This window comes from Ciconia boyciana, chromosome 1 (assembly GCF_034638445.1).
Source record: "Ciconia boyciana chromosome 1, ASM3463844v1, whole genome shotgun sequence".
In the NCBI taxonomy this organism is placed as follows: Eukaryota; Metazoa; Chordata; class Aves; order Ciconiiformes; family Ciconiidae; genus Ciconia; species Ciconia boyciana.
In genome coordinates, this window is record NC_132934.1 from 66,682,208 (window position 1) to 66,701,628 (window position 19,421).

The window sequence follows — 19,421 nt, forward strand, 5'->3', positions numbered from 1 at the left end:
ATCTATACTAAATAAAGTACAGAATTTCAGAATTAAAACTGGAATAAATATTTCTGTATTATTTCATAATTTGCAGTTATTGATTGATGGTTATAAAGTTTTCAAATGTTAAATTTTGCAGTTTGTTAGAGAGAGTTATTAATTTTCAGGTAACAGATAAAAAATTCGAAATCTGGAGAAAAAAAAGCACAGCAGCACACAAGTTAACTTCTCATGCTTATGAAACCAAGACACCCTAGCAGCAGACTAGCGGCAGTGCTGTTAAGCGAACTGCTAGCAGACTTCCTTTCAACTATGCCTAATTAGAATTAAGTATTGAAAGACATACATATGCCATCGAAGTAGATGCATCTTTCTTCACAAATAGAAAAACCTATCAGAATTTCAGTACGTAGATGAACAAATGAACAGCTTAAGACTTGTTCGGCTGTGCAGCCAGTAATTGAAACAACCACTAGCAGCATATGCTGTACTGACTTTTAGAAGCATGTTCAAGCACACGCAGTACCTGGAACTTTTATATCTACGAAAAAACAACTTTACGGAACTTGTTGACGAAATGGACCGGACAATCGTTAAGGTTACTCTAACTCCCTTACAAGTTAGAGAAATAGCCGAAGTCAACTGTTCCGTGACTCTGCTGCTGAAAAGTATGGTGGAGATGGTGGTTTGGTTAGTGAAGTTATCTGACGTTGCTCGGTAGACCGTAGTGAAGATTAACTGCCCAGGTCACCTAAGGAATAGCGTTCCTGGAAAAACGACCGGAGCGGTGGGGAGCAAACTCCGCGTCGTCCCGCCGGCGCGAAGAGCGACCGAGGAGCTCGGCACGAGGCGCTCCGCTGCCATCGGGGCTCGGGGTCCTGCCGTGGGGAGGGGAGCGGGGCTCCGCCGGCCGGCAGCAGCGCAACCTCGCACCGCTCCGCTCCGCTCGTCCCGGCGCAGCCCCTGACCAGGCGGCCGCCCGCCCGCCGCGCTCCGTCCGGGGCCGTCCCCCCGGGAGTCGTCCCGGGCGCCGCCGCCCCTCGCCCGGCCGCGGGGCGGGGGAAGGGAAAGTTTCCCCGGGGAAGGCGAGGAGCCCCCCCGCCACCCGCGCCCCCCCGCGCTGGGCTGCCATTGGCCGAGGCGCCTACCGAAGCCCGCTAGGCACAAAAGGCGTTGCTAAGTGGGTGCTTATTTTTCCCCCCTCTTTTTATTTTTTCCCCTCCCCCCCCTTTTTTTGTCTCTCCCTGCCCCCCCTTCACTACTTCTTCGGATGAGAGCGCGGGTTCACTCGCGCCGCGCCCGCCGCTCCGCTCCCGCCGCCGCCGCTCCGCTCCGCCCCGCCCCGCTCCGCTCCCCGCGGGAGGCTGCGCGGGTCGGGCGCGGAGCCGTCCCGCACCGGCCATGGCTTAGCGGCGGCCGGGGCAGAAGATGAGTTTCCCCGCGGAGGACGGCGTGGGCAGCCTCTGCCACAAGGCGCTGCAGATCATCTCGGAGCTGTGCCTGGGCGGGCAGGTGGAGCGGGAGAAGTGCGCCGGCATCTTCCCCCTGGAGACCGCCCGCCAGGGCATCGGCGGCACAGGTACCGATACCGGCCCCGCCGCCCCCGGCCCCGGCCGCCGGGCCCGTCCTGCCACCGCCGCGGGGCGGGCAGCGCCGGCGTGGGCGGCCGGAGAGCGCAACTTTTTCCTTTGCCTTCCCTGCGTGCGGAGGGGGCGGAGGGGGGCAGTCACACAGCCCGCTTTAAAATCGTCTCCCTCCCGCAGCCCGGGACGCAGCGAGGGAAGCGCCCGCACCGCCGAGCCGCCGCCGCGGGGTGCCCGCCGCGCCTGGGGTGGGGGCCAGCGCCCCGGGGCCGACGGGGCAAACGTGGGGCCGCGGGCGGGGGTGCCGACGTGGGGACGGGGAGCGAGGAGAGGCGCCGAGGGGGAGAGAAACCGCCGCCGACGTGCGAGCCCCGCCATCGGCTGGGGCCGCGCCGCCGGAGACGGCCCCTTTCCCCGCAGCTCGCTCGTTTGCCCCCCCCGGCTCCGCTTCAGCAAGGTTTTCCGCGCGGTGGGAGTTCCTCTTTATGCAAAGCTCGGACCCGGGCCGCTGCATGTGTTTGTGGGGCCGTGCGTGCGAGGAGCGGGGGAGAGGGCTGTGTTTGATGCTCTTGTCACGGGTGGGCAGCATTTCCGTGCGTCGGGCGCGCCACGCGTGGTTTGCGCCCGGTCGCCCTCTCTCTTCTCCTCAGCCGTCCTTCTGCGTTTGGCGTGTCGCGCCGCGGGAGCAGGTTGCGCGGAGGTGCGGCGGGGGGGCGAGGCGGCCGGGCGGCTCCGCGGTGGGCGGCGGGGCCGGCGGAGGGGAGGGCGGGCAGCGGCCACGGCTCGGGGCGCAGCCCGGGCTCGGGGCGCAGCTCGCCAAGCCGCGGCTCAGAGTATCCGTGCGATGAAACTTGACAGAGCCCCCTCAGCGGGCTTTGAGATATTTTACATCCCCTCCGTTAATCGCTGAGGACGGCGGGAGAGCTTTCTGACAGCCAGTGTGAACCTGTGGGGTCAGGGCAGTCCTCTGGTCCGGTCCGGTCCGGTCCGGGACAATTTTAGGTGGGGGGGGTGGGGGGGTGAGGGAATTCTGGTTAACGTAAATATTCCGAAGCCAGAAAAATTGTCGGGGTCGAAACCAGGATTTTGACTCCCAACGGTGGTATCTTTGGTCACAGATTTCTGGATTGTCTGAATCTTTCGGGGTCGGCTCTAGGCTTTTGCGTTATTCTGTACAGTACACTCTGGACCCCTCGCTTTCCATAGTACTTATGTTTAGGACGGGGCTTGCAAATTAGTCCAAGTTCTGTGCTTAATTTCTGCCAGAAGGGATTGGTAACCTATTCCGTCTGTCCATAAATGCAAATAGACAGCTTGCATTATGGCCAACAAATAACAAGCGTACAGTGCAAATTAAATAAATTAACACCAAGTCATGAAAAGCAGCAGGTCCTCAGCATGTGCCCCAGCTGCGCTGTGGCTACCGCCGCAGCTGTTAACTTCTTTTTTCTTCTAATGCCCACAGATTTACTGCAAATTCCGGGGTATTTGTAGTAGCTCAGAAAAAAAACCCTGTTGTCTGAAAGAGGAGCGATTGTTCTTTCAGACTCCGGTACCTGCACGGTTCTCCCAGGGCTTTGCGCTTGAGGCGAGCGCTGACTTTCCAGCCGGTGAAGACGGGCGCGTCCCGGCGCGGCAGCGCGGATGGCGGGGGGCCACCCTGCCCGGCCCGGCCCGGCCCGGCCCGGCCCGGCCCGGCGGGGCTTGCTCCGCCGCGGGTGCCCCTTCCCCCGCCGGCCCCGCCGCCGGGGCAGCAGGACGCGGGGGCGCGGGGGCCGTAGCGTGCTTCTACCGGCACGGATCGTGGATTTGTTGTGCTTTGTAAATACAAACTACCGAGTATATTCCGATCGCGCACTGAGTTAGTTGGCTTGGTCCGAATAGTAGAAGGTTGCATGAAAATAAAATTACCCTACGGGGCTTGGAAAATTGAGCTCTGAAAAGCTTAGTTTCTGTATATGACTTTTAGAGAGTACTGCACAGGGAGTCAGTATTAGGTGTCATATAAGAACAAAGTGGATATATAAACAGGTGGGATGTGAAGGATACAAAAATGTCCCACGAGGTAAACCAAGGTTTGCTGTTTAGAAAACTTGAGTCTTCAACACTTGCCTTGATATTGCATTCTATACAGTAACAGGATCTTCTTTTTAGACATTTCTTCAAAGTCAACGACCTTCTTGGTTTTTTCATTTGTAAACCCTAACTAACTTGATATTGTTGGATTAGAAAAAACCTGATATTTGACAGACCAGGGGCTTCAACTGCTGGGTCCCACATCTCAGCTGGGTTCCTAAATCTCACTTTTTCCTCCTTAAAAGGAAACCATCAGTAGATGATGGTGTCAACTTTATTGGCACACATATTAAATTAAACATTAATAACACTGCCAGTGAGCATATAGTAATACTTTCCGGCTCCAGAGGAGGAACAGACACACTGTTGTTGTTGATAATTGACAATATCTTAATATGTAAACACTTGGATAGACAAGACATAAATATCACTCACATGAATTTTATGAACTGAAAGGTTGTAAACACAGTGTCTAGGCTGAAAGAAATGTGATCATTGAAAGGTGAATCGTACCATCTCTTCTGCTCTTCAAATGCACAGATTCTTATCATCTCTATGGATAAAGTTAATGTTGTCCACAGTGTTGAACTTACATAATTCCTGTTCATTAAAAGTAGACACGTTAAGTGTTCTCCATCATCATTCTGAGAATGAAGCCATAAATGTTTGTGTTTTCCTGAAACATCTGTCTCATACATAGGGTGGTAGCATTTGATGTCAGAGTCCATATCATGTAGCCATATCCTTCCGTGGCTGAGTAAATTCTGCACCGTTCTGGTGTCATGCAGCTGTAGCTGTATGGTAGAGAGGTAGAATGGCTAATTTAGCCCTGTCAGTTTTGGCGTATGTCCCAAACGATGATGCAGGAAGCACTCTCCCAGTGTATGCCAACGCTGGGTGATACACATCATGGAACCAGTTCAGTTATTTGCTGTCTAGGGCTCCAGCTATAGCAGTGTGTTGGGAATTAGCTCCTGCAACAAGCACTGAAGTGTGTGGAGAAGAAACTACTGTAGTAAGAGTAAGAAGATACCTGAGTTGTAAAGGAGGACTTCTGGAAGATGTAGAGAAGATAAAAGACTTCAAGAGTGTTATTACAGAATAATGGTTTATTATTGTATGTTGTTATATTATAGAATCACAGCTAAACTTTCAATGAAAATCCAAAAAGCAAATAGTCCAGGAGATCGTATAAAGAGGAGAGAAAAGAAAATAATAGTTGGCTATATAGGGGTAGCATATTCTATCTTTAAATGGTGCGTTCATTCAGTTTTCCTAATCTCAGAAAGAAGACACCTAAAAGTGTCACAAAGATAGCATAAGTAAAAATCACTAATCAGATTTCATTGAAGGAAAGAAGTCTAAAAGATGAGGAGACCCATATTTGGAAAGGAAAGAATAGAGCAAGAAACATTTCAGAAAGTAGAGGAGTAGCTGGTAAAAAGGAAAGCAGACCATTTCTATTTAATACAAGAATAAAAACATGCTCTGGAAGTCGAAAACGTTTAAAAAAGGCAACTAGAACTGCTGTGATATGGTTATGTCAGTGGGTGTGATGATTGCTTTCTGTTCAGCTGGACCGTGAAAAGCAGCCAAGCTTCTCAGAGGAATCAGCTACTTGAGACAAAAGATGCACCACCCAATCACAGGCTCAAAGCAAAATATGAGACAATATTAACCTCGTGACCCAAGAAATTTCACTGGCAAATGGAGAGGCTGGGTACTGATTTTTTTGATAGTGTAGGTGTCTAGGTAGGAGAAAGAAGCATAACAAGGATAACAGAATGAAACACAAAGAAGAGGGAGCTGGAGACACAGTCAGAACAAAAAATGGAGAGTATGGCTTTGGGAAGGCAGAGTACAAGAAAATGAAACAACAAAGCAAAAAAGGAGAGCTATTAAGGTTTGCTGCTAACCAAAAAAGTAACCTTCATGTGTTTGATTCCTCTTATTCTCAGAGAAATAAGAGTTTGGACATTCTTTGTGGACAAACAGGATTACATCAAAGAAATGGCTGATTCTTCAATAGTTTTTTCCTCTCAGTGACAGCACCACCACCTTAGGACCCTCAGTTACTGCTCACTGCTTGGGTCAAGAAGGTGTAATCATATTTAGTGTAATGGATAATTAGTCTATGGAATGCACAGCGAAGAATCTTAGTGAGATAAATAATTTTGTAGATTTCTGAGAGCTTTAGACAATTAGTGAAGACACGACATCTGCTGTTATATTTTCTGCCCTGGTAATTACAAGGACTATTAATTCTCTCATCTCAGGGGAATGCTCAACAGAAAAGTTTAGGAAGCTGTTTACATTTATGGTACCTTTATATAGTTAGATGACTATGTGAGCTTTCTTCTGAAGGGTATAACATTTTTGACAAAATGCTGAATTAGATGTGCAACTGTTTTGTTGGGGTTTTTTTTACACCTCCTTTATTTCCAGTAGATTTGGACAAAATGATTAGGATGTTTGTCAAATAATAGGAAGAGTTCAGGTGGAAAATAAATGGGAACTGGATGTGCAGGATCACACCTAACAAAATTTATCTCTAATCCAAGTAAATTATTTTATAGAAATGTCCAAAATTCATATATGCAGCTTAGTTATCCCTGTATTTTGACTCAGGTTATCTGATTAATAAAGGACTCTAATTCATTTTTGACAGTTAAGCATCCCTCCTCATTTTCAAAGGAACCAAGCACATCAAAGTCCCAGTTGGGAGCATTTCTGAAGGTTAAGCCAATTGCATAGAGTGTAATAAGAGGAGCTTTGGCATCCTGCTCTAGGGACACAGGTTTAAAATTCATTGCATGTCCTCTGCAAACAGTGGGCACTTCTGCTGTCTTTGCCTATTTTTAGGCCTGCTGGTCCTGCAGAACTTCACTATCTCATTATCAGTTCTCATGGTGAACCGATGTTTATAACAGAGCTGGGAACCCCATTGCTTCCCTGCCAGGAGGGCATATTTTAGCCGTGTAGAGTGGCTAGAGGGTTCTAGAGAGTGATGTTCACTCTTGCCCTTTTGCTTGTCAGACAATGAATTTTTTTAAGTTGAGCATGCAAAGTGTGTCAGTTTCTACAGGATCGTTTGTTATTCACCTAAATATTCTCCTCTCAATTATTTTATTACCATAAAAGTTTAACCTCCCAAGTTTCTAACCCTACCCCGATCAACAGTTTACTATAGAAGTATAGAGGAAGTAAGAAAACACTGGAGTATCCTGTGCATGGCCATTCTGTAATATAGTCTCACTCTTTCCTGAAGAACAATGTCATGGGTCCTCCTGCTGTAGTTGGCATGAGTCTCCCATTGGCCGTCAGCTGCTTCCCTGACAGCTCTCAACGTACTGATGGCAGCTGATGGTGTACATTTACTCTTGGTTCCTTTAAACATGCATGTGTGCATGCATGCATTTGTATACACAAACACACACAGAATATAAGCTGTAGGTGTACTTACACTGCCTGGATACATTTAGGGGGAGAAAGAACAGATTTACCCAGTAGTGTGCTTGCAAGTTCTTCTCAACTGTGCCAAAGCAAGCATGAAGGGGACCAGAAATGGCTTGAATGAATGTGAAGACTATGGTCATCAGTGTAGGACTGTCATACAAGAAAGGAACATTTTTCTTCATGAGGAAGAGCTGTTGTGTGAAACAGTTGAGCATTCTGTTACAGAGAAATGTGATAAAATTAAATAATAAACATCTGAACATTTAACAGACCGATCGAATTCTTTACGATACAGCTCATCACCTGGTCAGAACAAAGTTATTACAAGAGAGAAATATGGTTTTGGGGGGAAAAAAGTACTGGGTTACTGAAAAATATGCTTTACAAAATCAGTGTTAACAAGCTGTGAAAACCAGAAATGCGTCTAACTCAGCAGCGTGAAGGTAGAACAGAGGGGTAAACATACCACAGAGACCAGATTTATTTACAGTAAATGTGAAGGCAGTCACAACAATGCAGAAGTGCTCAACATGCAGACAGCAGTGATACACAGTAAAAGCAAGAGTTTTACGAAACAATCTTCCTCCATACACGTTTTGCGAAGAAATACAGATGAAAAATACAGAAAAGGTTATAACAGCTGGAGGGCAAATCTGTAATGATGAAGATAACGTGACACAGTGTTTTGCTGGGTCTCATCATATGTGTGAAATGTTCATTATATAATGCTGGGTAAGGATAAACATAACCATGACAATTCAAAAATGACACCTGAGCTGTGTGAACTTTGTTACAGCTATGGCATCCTTATGATTAATGGCAGTCCAGTGGGCTTATGATTTGTTTTCATTTCGTTTTCTTGTCTGAAAGGGGATAATGAGGTTTTCTTGCAGATGCTTACAGGGACATCCTTGCAAGTGTGAGAGCAGCATGGCACCAAGCCCAAAGCTGGGTTTTTGTTTTATGGAAGGTGATGGGGCAGATGTGGGTTGAGCAGAGATGGGAGTTACCTGCTATTGAGATTAAGTGAGAGTTACCAAGTAGGAAAGTAGGTAGGCCAGAAAAAGCCTTGGAAGTGGAGACAAATAATTTACATCTGGTGTCTTAGAGAGAAGAGGACAATGTTCAGTGCAACATCTTTTGCTTCCTACACTGCAGACAAAACACGATGACCCAGTCAGGCAAAAGTGAGAGCCATCTTCTCTAGTTACATACAGCACACAAATCGTGTACTGAGGCTCATGAATACACAGGTGTTGTATTTCTGGAACCTTCTGTAATCCTTCTGACTTTGGGAAAACAGAAGGTAATGTGGGCTAGGAGAAGGCTAATATGCTTTTGGGAAATAGCCTGTATCTGCTGTACGTTACGTAATCTAAAGTCCTGTACATGGCGTTTGAAATGGCAAAAGAGGGCTTTCCATTTGTGGTTGGACAGATATAGATTATCAGATACATTAATAAATAATATAACTTAGATAAAATGATTTTGACGAGATTAATAATTTTATGTGCTGTAATCATGTAGTAAATCACAGTGATACCTGACTTCATTTGATTCCCTTACTGTCAAGAAACATGCTACCATAGAGCTCTGTTAGCATTAAGAAGTGATATACCAGCCAGTAGATGGTGATGGCTGTTTTGAACAAATTCAGACATCAGACTGAATTAACAGCCTAGGAGGTAACACATTCACAATCGGCCTAGAGTGAAAAGATTTGAGAAAGATCTTCAAAGTATGTTTCTCCATGAGAACAGGAGAGGAGGTCACATGTAGACTTTTAAATGAAAGGCTATTTTTGCCATTTTAAATTTAAGTTGGGTGTTTTGACAGGTTCAGGTTATAAGACAAAATACAAGACTCTGCCCCTGCCACTTTCTGAGGCGTGCTAAAGCATTATATCCCCATCTGCAGGGATTTGGGTGAAACAGAGGTTATTGTGGAAGATCTGCTAATGCCAAGTAAAAATGAACACCAGCAACTTTTTATGTTCTTCAAATTCCCCCAAGGAAAACTGAACAGCAGAAATGATGGGTTGGACGAACTAGTTCATATACATGAGAATAAGGGAGAATTATTGGACCCAGACCTTTTATAGTTGATAAAGCTCCTGCTTCCCTCTAAATCCTAGAAAATCAGAGACATACTAATTTATCTGATTGAGCTGACTTGTGTCTGATATTCCAGACACCAGACTTCCCTTTAGAGTGGGCGCTATGGAAAGAGTGAAATTCCTTATGGCTGATGAACAAGAGAACAAATTAAAAGTTAAAGAAGAATATATATGAAAAAAGTTACAGAGACATTGTACTTTAAGTATTAAGAGAACCAAGATCAGATACAGACCAAGAGGTGGGTCAAAAGAGACTATAATCCCCTTTTTTCCCAGGTGTTCCTTTCCCCCTGTCTCTTTGCTGGCAAGAGTACATTCTCTTTAGCGTGGTCCACATCAGACACGTGCCTGCCCTTATGCACGTGGGCAGCTATGTGACAGCACTATCTGGTCTCTCTCTTCGTTCAAGATCATGGGTTTGTGGAGTATGTTTTTCCGAAGTTAAGCATCAAGGGGCATATGCTGTCAGGGCACTGACTAAAATGGAAATTAACTTAATTTGGTTTGGAAATGGATGTCTGCCAATGTGCATGTTTGTGAATGGATTCATGGGCAGAACTTTTCTGAGGCAAGTTTCAAACAACAAACTGTTGGAAGCCATAATACAGAAACCGTTCAAAACAGAAATCAAAACATTCCCTGGCATCTACAAAAAGATGAGGATGATTCTGAAGTACTTGCCTAATATGAAAGACTGGCTATCAAGGAGCCTCTTATGGTGGAAATGTTTCTGAGAATATTTATAAAAAATGAAGAGAGATTTTGAGGTAAACAGAATTCAGACACTTCCCAAATAGACATGCTGTTCTCAAATGAGAAATATAAAATCGTCCAAAATTCCGTATCTTGAAAGAGTAGTTTTAAATAGAAAACCATGAGGAAACAGGATACTTTCTTTCAGTTATGAAATTTTATCAAGACTATGAAGATGACATTAAGGACAGACGTCAGTAAAGGAACATCACCAGGAGTGACATGGTAACTCCACTGAAGTCGCTGGAAGATTTCCCTCTGATCAGAAGGGGGTGTGTGAGAAAGAGGAGGATTTTCTTCACATTCCTGAGTTTACCCAGCATGAGAACAGGAATCGCAAAAGCATAATGCTGCATGTCCAGATGAATATTCAGAAAGATGTCCTGTTCTGGGCAAATGTGTAGCATTGAAGACAAGCTGCAATTACCAGTTCAGAAAAAGAGTTGACAAACAACTGCTTGTAGTTCGAGATGATTTTTCTCTTTGTACCAGAGACCAGTGAGAACATTGTTTACAACGTTGGCAATTAACGTTGTCCCAGCAGAGTGAGTATATCTCCTTCTGCCTCTAAAAATTTAGGCAGTCTTTGAATTTGTCACAGTTCTACATTTTTAAATAATACTTACATATGTGAAGTGCAACCCTGGTCTGATGACACATCCATCCTTCAGTACCCATTTTCCTTCCCAACCAGGTTTCCTGAGCAGGGGTATGAAGAAACTCCTAGTCTGCAGAACTGTTTCTTAATGTTTTGTATTCTTAAACCAAACTTCCTATAAAAAGGTAGTATAGGAGACATATCCAGTCTAACATGCAAAGGGTCTGGGAAGCTCCATTTAACTGCTCTTCTACAGATGATTTCAATCTTCATGTAACAGCAAATCTCTCATAATTGCTCAACAGAGTGACTATCAGAAGTGAGGAAATGAAGCAATATGCTTTTTATGTCAATTTATATGGCATACTGATTGCTTTTTAGCAATTATGGCAGTAAATGTAATTAAATACTTTTTTTGGTAATGAGGGTTTTTTTGGTCAAATTCCTGGCAATTAAAATATTTCATGTTTCTGTTTAAGTATTTGTTGTATTATGAAGCACAGTATGTGTGGTTGTTTAATTTACTAGTAAAATAGCAAAAATTGAGACTATAGTTTGTACAACTGTTTGTAGAATTAGCTCCTTATCTCTGCTCTTGAGACTTCAGATGTTTCATGTGATTATTTTAGGGCTATAAAACATACATTTTCTGTAAGGATTTTGGGAGTGACTTAGAATTTGAAATAGTTTAATTGAAATACAGAAAAGAAGCTTAGAGAAAGTTGAAGCACGGGAGTAGGTGTTGAAAGGAGACACCAAGTTATTTGAAGGCTTGAAAAATGTCTTGCAGTGAAAAACTTAAAATAGAATTGGCTAGAAATGCTTTGATGGAATGTTTTTCAGCTGATAGTATCTATTCATCAAATTGAAACTCTGCTGGAAGGGATCAATTTTCATATTTCTGGTTTTGAAATGTTTCCAGCAGTTTCAAAGTTGTTAAAACATCCTGTTTCAACATTTTCTAAATGAAAAAAAAATCAATTTTCAGTTCTAAAAGCCTTCCTCTCAAAATGTAACCTAATTATGCCAACCATCTCTAAACTGAGCTGGAAATATTGCAAATGACCCAAAATTGAATTGCTTTTTGTTTTCTTTTTTTTTTTATTTCTGATAGATCATCAACATTTTCAAGAGTTCTACTTTTTGTCAGGCTTTGAGAATGGAAAAATATTTTGTCCAGCTTGATTGAAAATTCAGCTGTTTCAATTTATCAAAAAAGTTCCTTCAGTGGGGCATACCTCTGTATTAATGTGTTAAATTCACTTATGACCATTCTCTGGCACTGAGGCCAACTTGTATGTAAGAGCCTCTCTCTGTGCTATTAAAGCCTGTCATCTGCTGAAACAGAAGGGCCACATCCAAACCACCTATTAAGAATGATCGTTGGCCTACTCTAATTCCTGATCCATGCCCAGGAATTGGCTGGGAGGGTGTGAACTGGCCCAGTTTAAAACCGTTCCAGGGACTGGTATAGGCAATTGAGTTTCAAGTCCTGGGTTTGTTTCCTGGCACAGTTTATTTTATTTGTATTTTGTATAGGCATGTCTTATGAAGCATATCATATATTTTAATCTCTCATACAAAGACATGAAAGAAGTAATGACTGTAAATTAGAACTACAGAAATACAAACTTGCAACAAAGTGATTAACCATTGAAACAAGCTGTAAACTCAGCATCTCTTAATGTCATAATGTCTTAATTCTCTTGTCAAGATAGGACAGTCTGCTGCAGAACATGCACAAGCCAAGTAAAAATTACTGGGCTCAGGAAGGATATCAGGGTAAACAGTAGATTAAACCAAATAGCCTAATAATCCCTACTGGGGATAAATTACCTAGAAAAAACATATGCAAAAGTATCAGTTGTTTCTTGTGTTACGTTATTAGTAGATATAATTATGCATCCATTCATTTTATGGAAGCATCTTAAATCAGAAATTGCTATATGAATTTCTCATTAAGCTTGACATGCATATTCCAGGGGCTACATTTTGACATTTAGCTACAGGCAGAAAAGGAGGACACCTTTCTCAGGACTGGCAGGAACTGGTCAAAGAGGCATACTTCTGTTCAAGGCAGGGCAGCAGCTTGTGCCAGACTCTTTAAAGAAGCACATCCTCTGCCGATTCCCCCATGACACTGACCAGGACGTATATGAAGTAAGGTTGAACCGTACCTTTCAAATCTCCACACTACAAACATTTTCTATTTGCTTTTACTATTCTCACACATTTCCATGTTGAATGAGCCTTAAGTTCAGTGTTTGCTACTGAGAGATGTATCTAGATATTATGTATTAATAAAGAAAACATTCCCACATTTTCTACTGGAATCTTCATCTCTCAAAGGGACCTGTGAGGTACGTACTGTTCCATAGAGCCAATACATACCTAGAGGACTATTTTTCTTCCTGTGATCTTCTAGAAAAATATGCTCAAACTCTCGTTGCACTTTTCCACTCGTTCAGTTTAGTATCCTGTAGCCTGGAGCTATGGATACAAAATATTAGCTGTTAAACTGTCAAAACTTGTTGTAACAAGCAGCAGCAGCCATTACTTGAGGGACATTTAAGCAGGGTTTATTGGATACTTTTAAAGCATACAAAAGGCTCTTTTCAAAAGGAAAGGGATTTTTTTAGTTATATTTTATAATATTACATGATACTGGAAAAATCAAACCGAAACATGTCACATAGGATAAAACTCCTAATTAGGGCTCAACTGGCATTTCTGGTGATCCACCATCTCCTAAAATACAAGTCTGTTCACAGAATTTCTTTGGTATGAAGTCTGTGCTCCTATCTTTGACCATGCTACTGGATATGCTAACTAATTGTGGCAGAAAAAGTCAAATACAGGGCAGCAGGGGTAGCTAAGTGTACAGTATGGTCTCTGTACAACTCAGGGCATTGTATAGTGCACTCTGAAGCCATCTGCATTTTCAGAGCAGAATTTTAGATACTGATGTATATGTGCTGTCTTGGTCTAACACAGTCTTGGTCCAGAGCTTAAGATTTAACTCTAGAAATTTCTTATTTATGACAAAACAAACGCACAGTCAAAAGTTTGGCAAGTCCTGAAGAAATTTGTGTATCAGCCTGGTGGTTTAGAATTGGTCTATCTTCATGTGCACTGATAGAAAATGTTGACTGTGGTTTAACTTTTTCAGCAAGATGTGTTCCTGAGCAGAAGCCCTTTGACAACAATGGCTGGGAGTATTTGGGACCATTTGGGTAGTCCCTTACTTCCTGAGAAGTCTGACTGAATGTGTGGCTAGTGGTACAGATACTGGCCACTGGCCTGAACAAGAATTAATGGAGTATTTGTGAAATAGATATTAGAGAATGATAACATTTTAAAGGCACAGGCTTAGATATCAAAAAGGAAAAAAACATTAAATAGGACTTTAAAGCTCTATGCAAGATAATGATCAAAATGCTTCTATCTCCTTACCTGTGTAATTTTTAATTTTTTTTTCTCTCCATGTTTGTCTGTCATGATGATCTTTGTTTCTAATTCCTTGCAGACATCTCAGTCAGTCTGTTAGCAGTAGTCGTCAGCTTCTGCGGGCTTGCCTTGCTGGTAGTCTCGCTTTTTGTCTTTTGGAAGTTGTGTTGGCCCTGCTGGAGAAGCAAACCTCTCACTTCCAATGCCAGTAATGTCCCTCAGAGCAACTCCAGTGCTCCTACGGAGGTTTTTGAGACCAGTGAGAAAAAGGAAGTTAAAGAAAATGGGAAACCTACAACAAAGGTACTTGAAGCTGCATTGAAAATTAGCCACACTTCACCTGATATACCAGCAGAGGTCCAGAACGCACTGAAAGAGCATCTGATCAGACATGCACGCATGCAGAGGCAGATCACTGAACCCACATCGTCATCAAGGTAAGTCAGGGGCACTCGCGTCTGTGGCACGTTTCCTGGGAACAGGTAGAGCCAGAACACTTGGCTGAAAATTTCCAGGATCCTGGATTATTCACTGACTTCTTAGCAGTTATGGGTGAAATAGCAGTCACGTGAAGGCGAAGCCTCAGTGTCCTTTGAACAGAATATTCTGAAACATAAGGTGTACCTTGAGTTACATCATTATTTTAACATATGAAGATCAAATCTATGTCTTCTACTACTTTGTAAATACATATGTTACTACTTTAAGCATTTCCATTTTAGGTTTTGTGTATAGGAAAATCTATTTCAGTGTTATTTTTTAAAGTACTGCAAGTCTGTCTTTTCACAGATATGTTTATAGATATAGCCGTTGCTTTTGCAGATGAAAGTTTCCCTCTCCACTAAATAAATGACAGATTTGTTGTTGATGGCACATTTCTTTAAGACATGGTTTGCCATTTATAAAGGAGTTAAAATCCCAGTCTAAGAATGTAGAACCTTATGGAGTAATCTTAAAGCAGTACAGATTTTATATAGACCCTTAAATAAATGACAAGCATGTAGTATTGCTGAAGTGATTTCTTATGTATTAAAGTAGAGGACACAAACTTTTATTTTGTCTCAGGTACTACTTTATATCAAAAAGTAGTGAAGACGTGTGCAGTGACCTATAGTTTCAAACGAGTTTTTCTTCAAATACTGTCAGCTAATTTAACGCATGGAAAACAAAGTGAACTGCAAAGATCACTTTCTACATCAGAAAAAAGAGGGGAATGTTTTATAAACAAAGAATAGGAAAATGAAGGCTAAAGGAGGCACCTGAAGTGTTGCGTAATGCCATAAGTAAGGATACGAATACTGTATAGGAAGTAGTTTTTCCTCAATGAAACATTTGCTAAATGAACACATGCTACCAAAGCAAAAAAAAACCAAAAAAGCTCACATTCACAATAATCATTGGAGGCACGAGATTGGAGAAGACATGTGCTTTACAGTTAGCGGGCACATACTTTGCTGGCCTTCTGAGTCCCAAAGACAGCGTTTTGCCAGTTCAGTGCGCTCACTGTGGTAGCAAGTGCTGAAGTGCTTTCTCCCAGCTATTCCAACAGCGTGGAACAGACAACAGGCAACCGCAGGAGGCTCCAAAAATGAGAGCCATCTACTGAATTATGAGACTGTACAGCTGGCTTTAAGCCACATTGCCTTGCCTATGCCTGGCTCCAGCTACTGTATCCATCTGCTAAGAGAGGGAGCACAGTATCCAAGCCACTCTGAGGAACATTTCCAAAATACTGGGAAGACAACTTTGGAATTGTAACTGCTACACTAAATGCGGAGGGACCAAAATTGATACAGCTTAGCATGACAAGAATATTACACAACTCACTATTACCTAATAGGATATTAATTGGCAGAGTTTTATCCATCATGTACCAACAGGTAAATGTTTAGGTAGTCAGACTGTCTGACTTCCTGAACAGACAGAAGAAAGGGCTGGCTGGCAAATGGACTTGAATAGTCCCTGTGGTACTATAGGGGAAGAAAGAAGTTCCAGGGACATGATCCAGAGCTACTTCAGGCTGCGAAAGTATTCCCATGGACCTCTAGAGTGATTTGGACTGGGATCTAAATGCAGCTAAAATATCCGTGAAGCCAAGGACAGTTTTACAACATTAAAACCTGCCATCAATCCTACTCTTTCTGCATGTGTTGGTAACCTTGTAAGGGAGCTTTTTCTTTTTACCGTCTCATCGTTAAATCTCTCCGGAGAGGGACGGTTCCTTTGCTTTGAGTAACCCTGGCTGTCCCACCTTAGCCAATTCATAGCAGGGTGTTTGGAGACATCACCTTCCTTTACAGTTTGCTGAAAAACTCTGCAGCTGTGCTACAAAACATGTTTAGATTGAGATGTGTCTTAAAAATTACCCAGAAATGGTCCTTTCTGTGTTTGTAGATACATTTTTTTCTATACCCCTGCCTGCCTTAAGTGAGTCTTAACCTTCCTGCAGCCCATATTAATTATTACTACCAAGAATATCATATATGAGATGAAGGCTGGACATTTAGACCAGCTTTCTGGATTACTCCTTCTCCTTTGTGTCACAGAATATTGGATCACAACATGACTAAAAACTGCTCTGGTGTCCTTCATTGGGGACCTCTAAATAAAGGGGAGCCATTAGCAGACACAGAGGTAGCATAGCTTTCTCTTGCACCATCTTCGACGCAGCACTACTTTGTTGTACGCAGGAGTCCTGAGTGACCCAAATGTACCACCTCCTAACTGTATTCAGTTGACAAAGGATCTAAGAGAAATGTTTGCTGTCTGGATTGTCTCCTCTACACTGTTCTCACCTGAGCTGGGGCAAAGAAAAGGGTTGTAACCAGTTCTGTGATAGGTTCTTGTGGCCATCAGCTCTTAATAAAAGAAATAGAATCATATTAAGTCATTGTAATTGAAGAATAAGGATTTTAAGAAGCCATTCAGAGCAATAACAAAATGTGCCTGATCACTTTTTATAGACTGTATATTTAACATGGAGACATGTTAGTGTAGGGGAATTATTAATTTCTGCTTAATTAGAACTATATCATTTTCATAGTTCCCGATAATATGAAAAGACCTGCTCGTTAAAAAAAAAGAAAAAAAAAGCTCTTTAATCCTTGATCCCAGTTAACCAGTAAACTACCACAGAAGGAGTCCTGCATCAGTGGTGTTCATTTACAAACATTTTTGCTCTGTGTTATTGAGAACCACTCTTCGCAATACTTTGTGAAAGTATTCTGTAATATAGTTTATTCCTTCTATGATATTCCTTCCTTCAGATGTTCACCTGTATTTTCAAAGGGCATGCTTTTTGCTCTTTAGCATTAAGTGGGAGAGGAGCTTGTCATTCAGCTCTGCAGAGTAAGTTGGTTCCCAAGAGGCACAAAGGCAAAAGTGAGATGCTTGGGAATGTTAAGGTTAAAGAAAGACAAGCAGATCTGTTGACTTCAGTGACTGCAAGGAGGAGACAGCAGCCTCTGTTTTGTCTAAGTACCATGAGTGCTGGTGTCCATTCCTGGATTTGGTCCAAAAGGTTGGTCTAGTGTCATCTAAGAAAACTAGACCAGAGGCACCCCTCATAAATCTCAAGCCATATCATAAATCAGCATCCTATCCTTCTCTTTTGTCTTACATATGGCAGTCTTACTGAGTTAGAAATCAGCTTTATACTATCATTATTCCTATGCAAGCCCAATTTTATATTAGAGATTTACATACAGATTTACTGTCACTCAAAATGTATTTGTTCTAAGTTATGGAAGGCAGGTCTATTATAGGAGTGCTACTTGTACAAGCCAGTAGGGGTTGAAGTACCTGGATTTGCACACGTTAGTAGCTTTGTAGCATTTTCACAACGTGGTTGCCTGACATCCTTGTACTTGATTATCACAGTCATTAATTCCTTTGTTATTGCAGAACAAAGGAAGATAAATATGTTGCTATGACAACAATGAAGCATCTTAATAATTAACAGACCAATTAGCTATCTTGGTGAAATGCTGTGACTCAGAACAGATACTAGGCGCCATGTAATTAGGACTTTGGCTTACTAGAGCAAAAACGCTGCTGGTTCCCACAGGGAACAGCTATACAGCTGCACTGTTTTACTTAGTGACATCTCGCAACAATGACTATGTTCACTAGGGGATCTTACGTGCATAAAGTTTGAAAATTTGAAAGAAGGTTGGTACCTTAGAAATCATAGATTTGGGGTTTTATATGTTACTTTTACAAGTATTAAGTCAGATCTTCATAAAAGCAAGAGAAGTCGAGGAAAAGAGAATTTGTCGTGTATCCGTTTTCATTCAAACTGGAAATGCCATACAGTCAGCTTCACTGTTTCCCCTGTATAGGCAGTTTTCTCTACTGCTTGTCTATGGCAGGGTTTGAACATGATTATCTGGGCATCTCAGTACTACAGCTGCAGGTGTGAGGAGCACTCAGGAAGGCCTACCTGCACAGGTTTCATTAGCACAGACAGAAGTAGCAGTAACACAGGTCTTCCTGGACTTCATTGTGAGTCAAAGATACTAGAGAGCTGGTGCCTAAATTGCTGCATGCCCAAACATTTTTGCACAAACATTTATTGCCACTGCATTTTGGGTGGAGTTCAGTTCCTTCCCTGTGTTTAGGACACCTACAAGTCTGGACTTCTCGGACGACAAAGACACAAGGACAGCCCTGAAACTTACTGAGGACAATGTTGTACTTTTCTGACTAGTTAGGGCTTTTTGACTCCTCGCTCCATTCCAGTGTAGACATCGTATACTATGAATTTGGCGAGTTTTAACTTAACTTCAAGAGGAAAGAAATCTGGCGAGTTTAACTTAACTTCAAGAGGAAAGAAATTTGGCGAGTTTAACTTAACTTTAAGAGGAAAGAAAATCTTTCAACTTGTCTGTCTGTAAAAAAAGAAAGGTAGAATGTGTTAGGGGAGGAGTGTATTGTTCATCTAAATTTGAGATCAAAACACCTGGATTTTTTGGAGCTACTTCAATCTCGACTATGAAGTTCTCCCTCTCCTATTCCTGTGTTACAATAGGACTGCTCCCTGCACCTACCAGTACTGAAACAGCCAAAAGGGGAAACATTCTTGTCTATTATTTAATGGCTGCAGATTACCCTCTTGTATCTCTGCTCAGCTGAACTGCTGTAGTTTTGTGCTTCATGCCTTCTGCAACCACTTCACTTACAGCAAAAATACAAATAATATCTATGAAATGAGTCCTGGTTGCTTTCAAATGGACAATTTGCATTTCTGATTTAAGGAAAGAAACACACAGCTGTGACACCTCTTGTTTTCAGAACACAACACCACAGGGAAACCAAGCAATAAGGCAAGGCTGCATTTGGCATTAATAAGCAATTGATTGCAAAAAGCAGAGGAAATTCTGACAATTAAATTGTTTTTTAATGGCAAGTA

General features: G+C 42.6%; 1 protein-coding gene across 1 annotated transcript in view; it reads left to right on the forward strand.

Moving 5' to 3' along the window:
• Positions 1-1,410: 1,410 nt before the first annotated feature.
• SYT10 (synaptotagmin 10) overlaps positions 1,411-19,421 on the forward strand; it is a 35,232-nt gene continuing 17,221 nt past the window's right edge. The window contains exons 1-2 of the mRNA XM_072849756.1: positions 1,411-1,561; positions 14,091-14,448. Coding sequence (XP_072705857.1) covers positions 1,411-1,561; positions 14,091-14,448 — 509 coding nt within the window. The remainder of the gene's footprint in view (positions 1,562-14,090; positions 14,449-19,421) is intronic.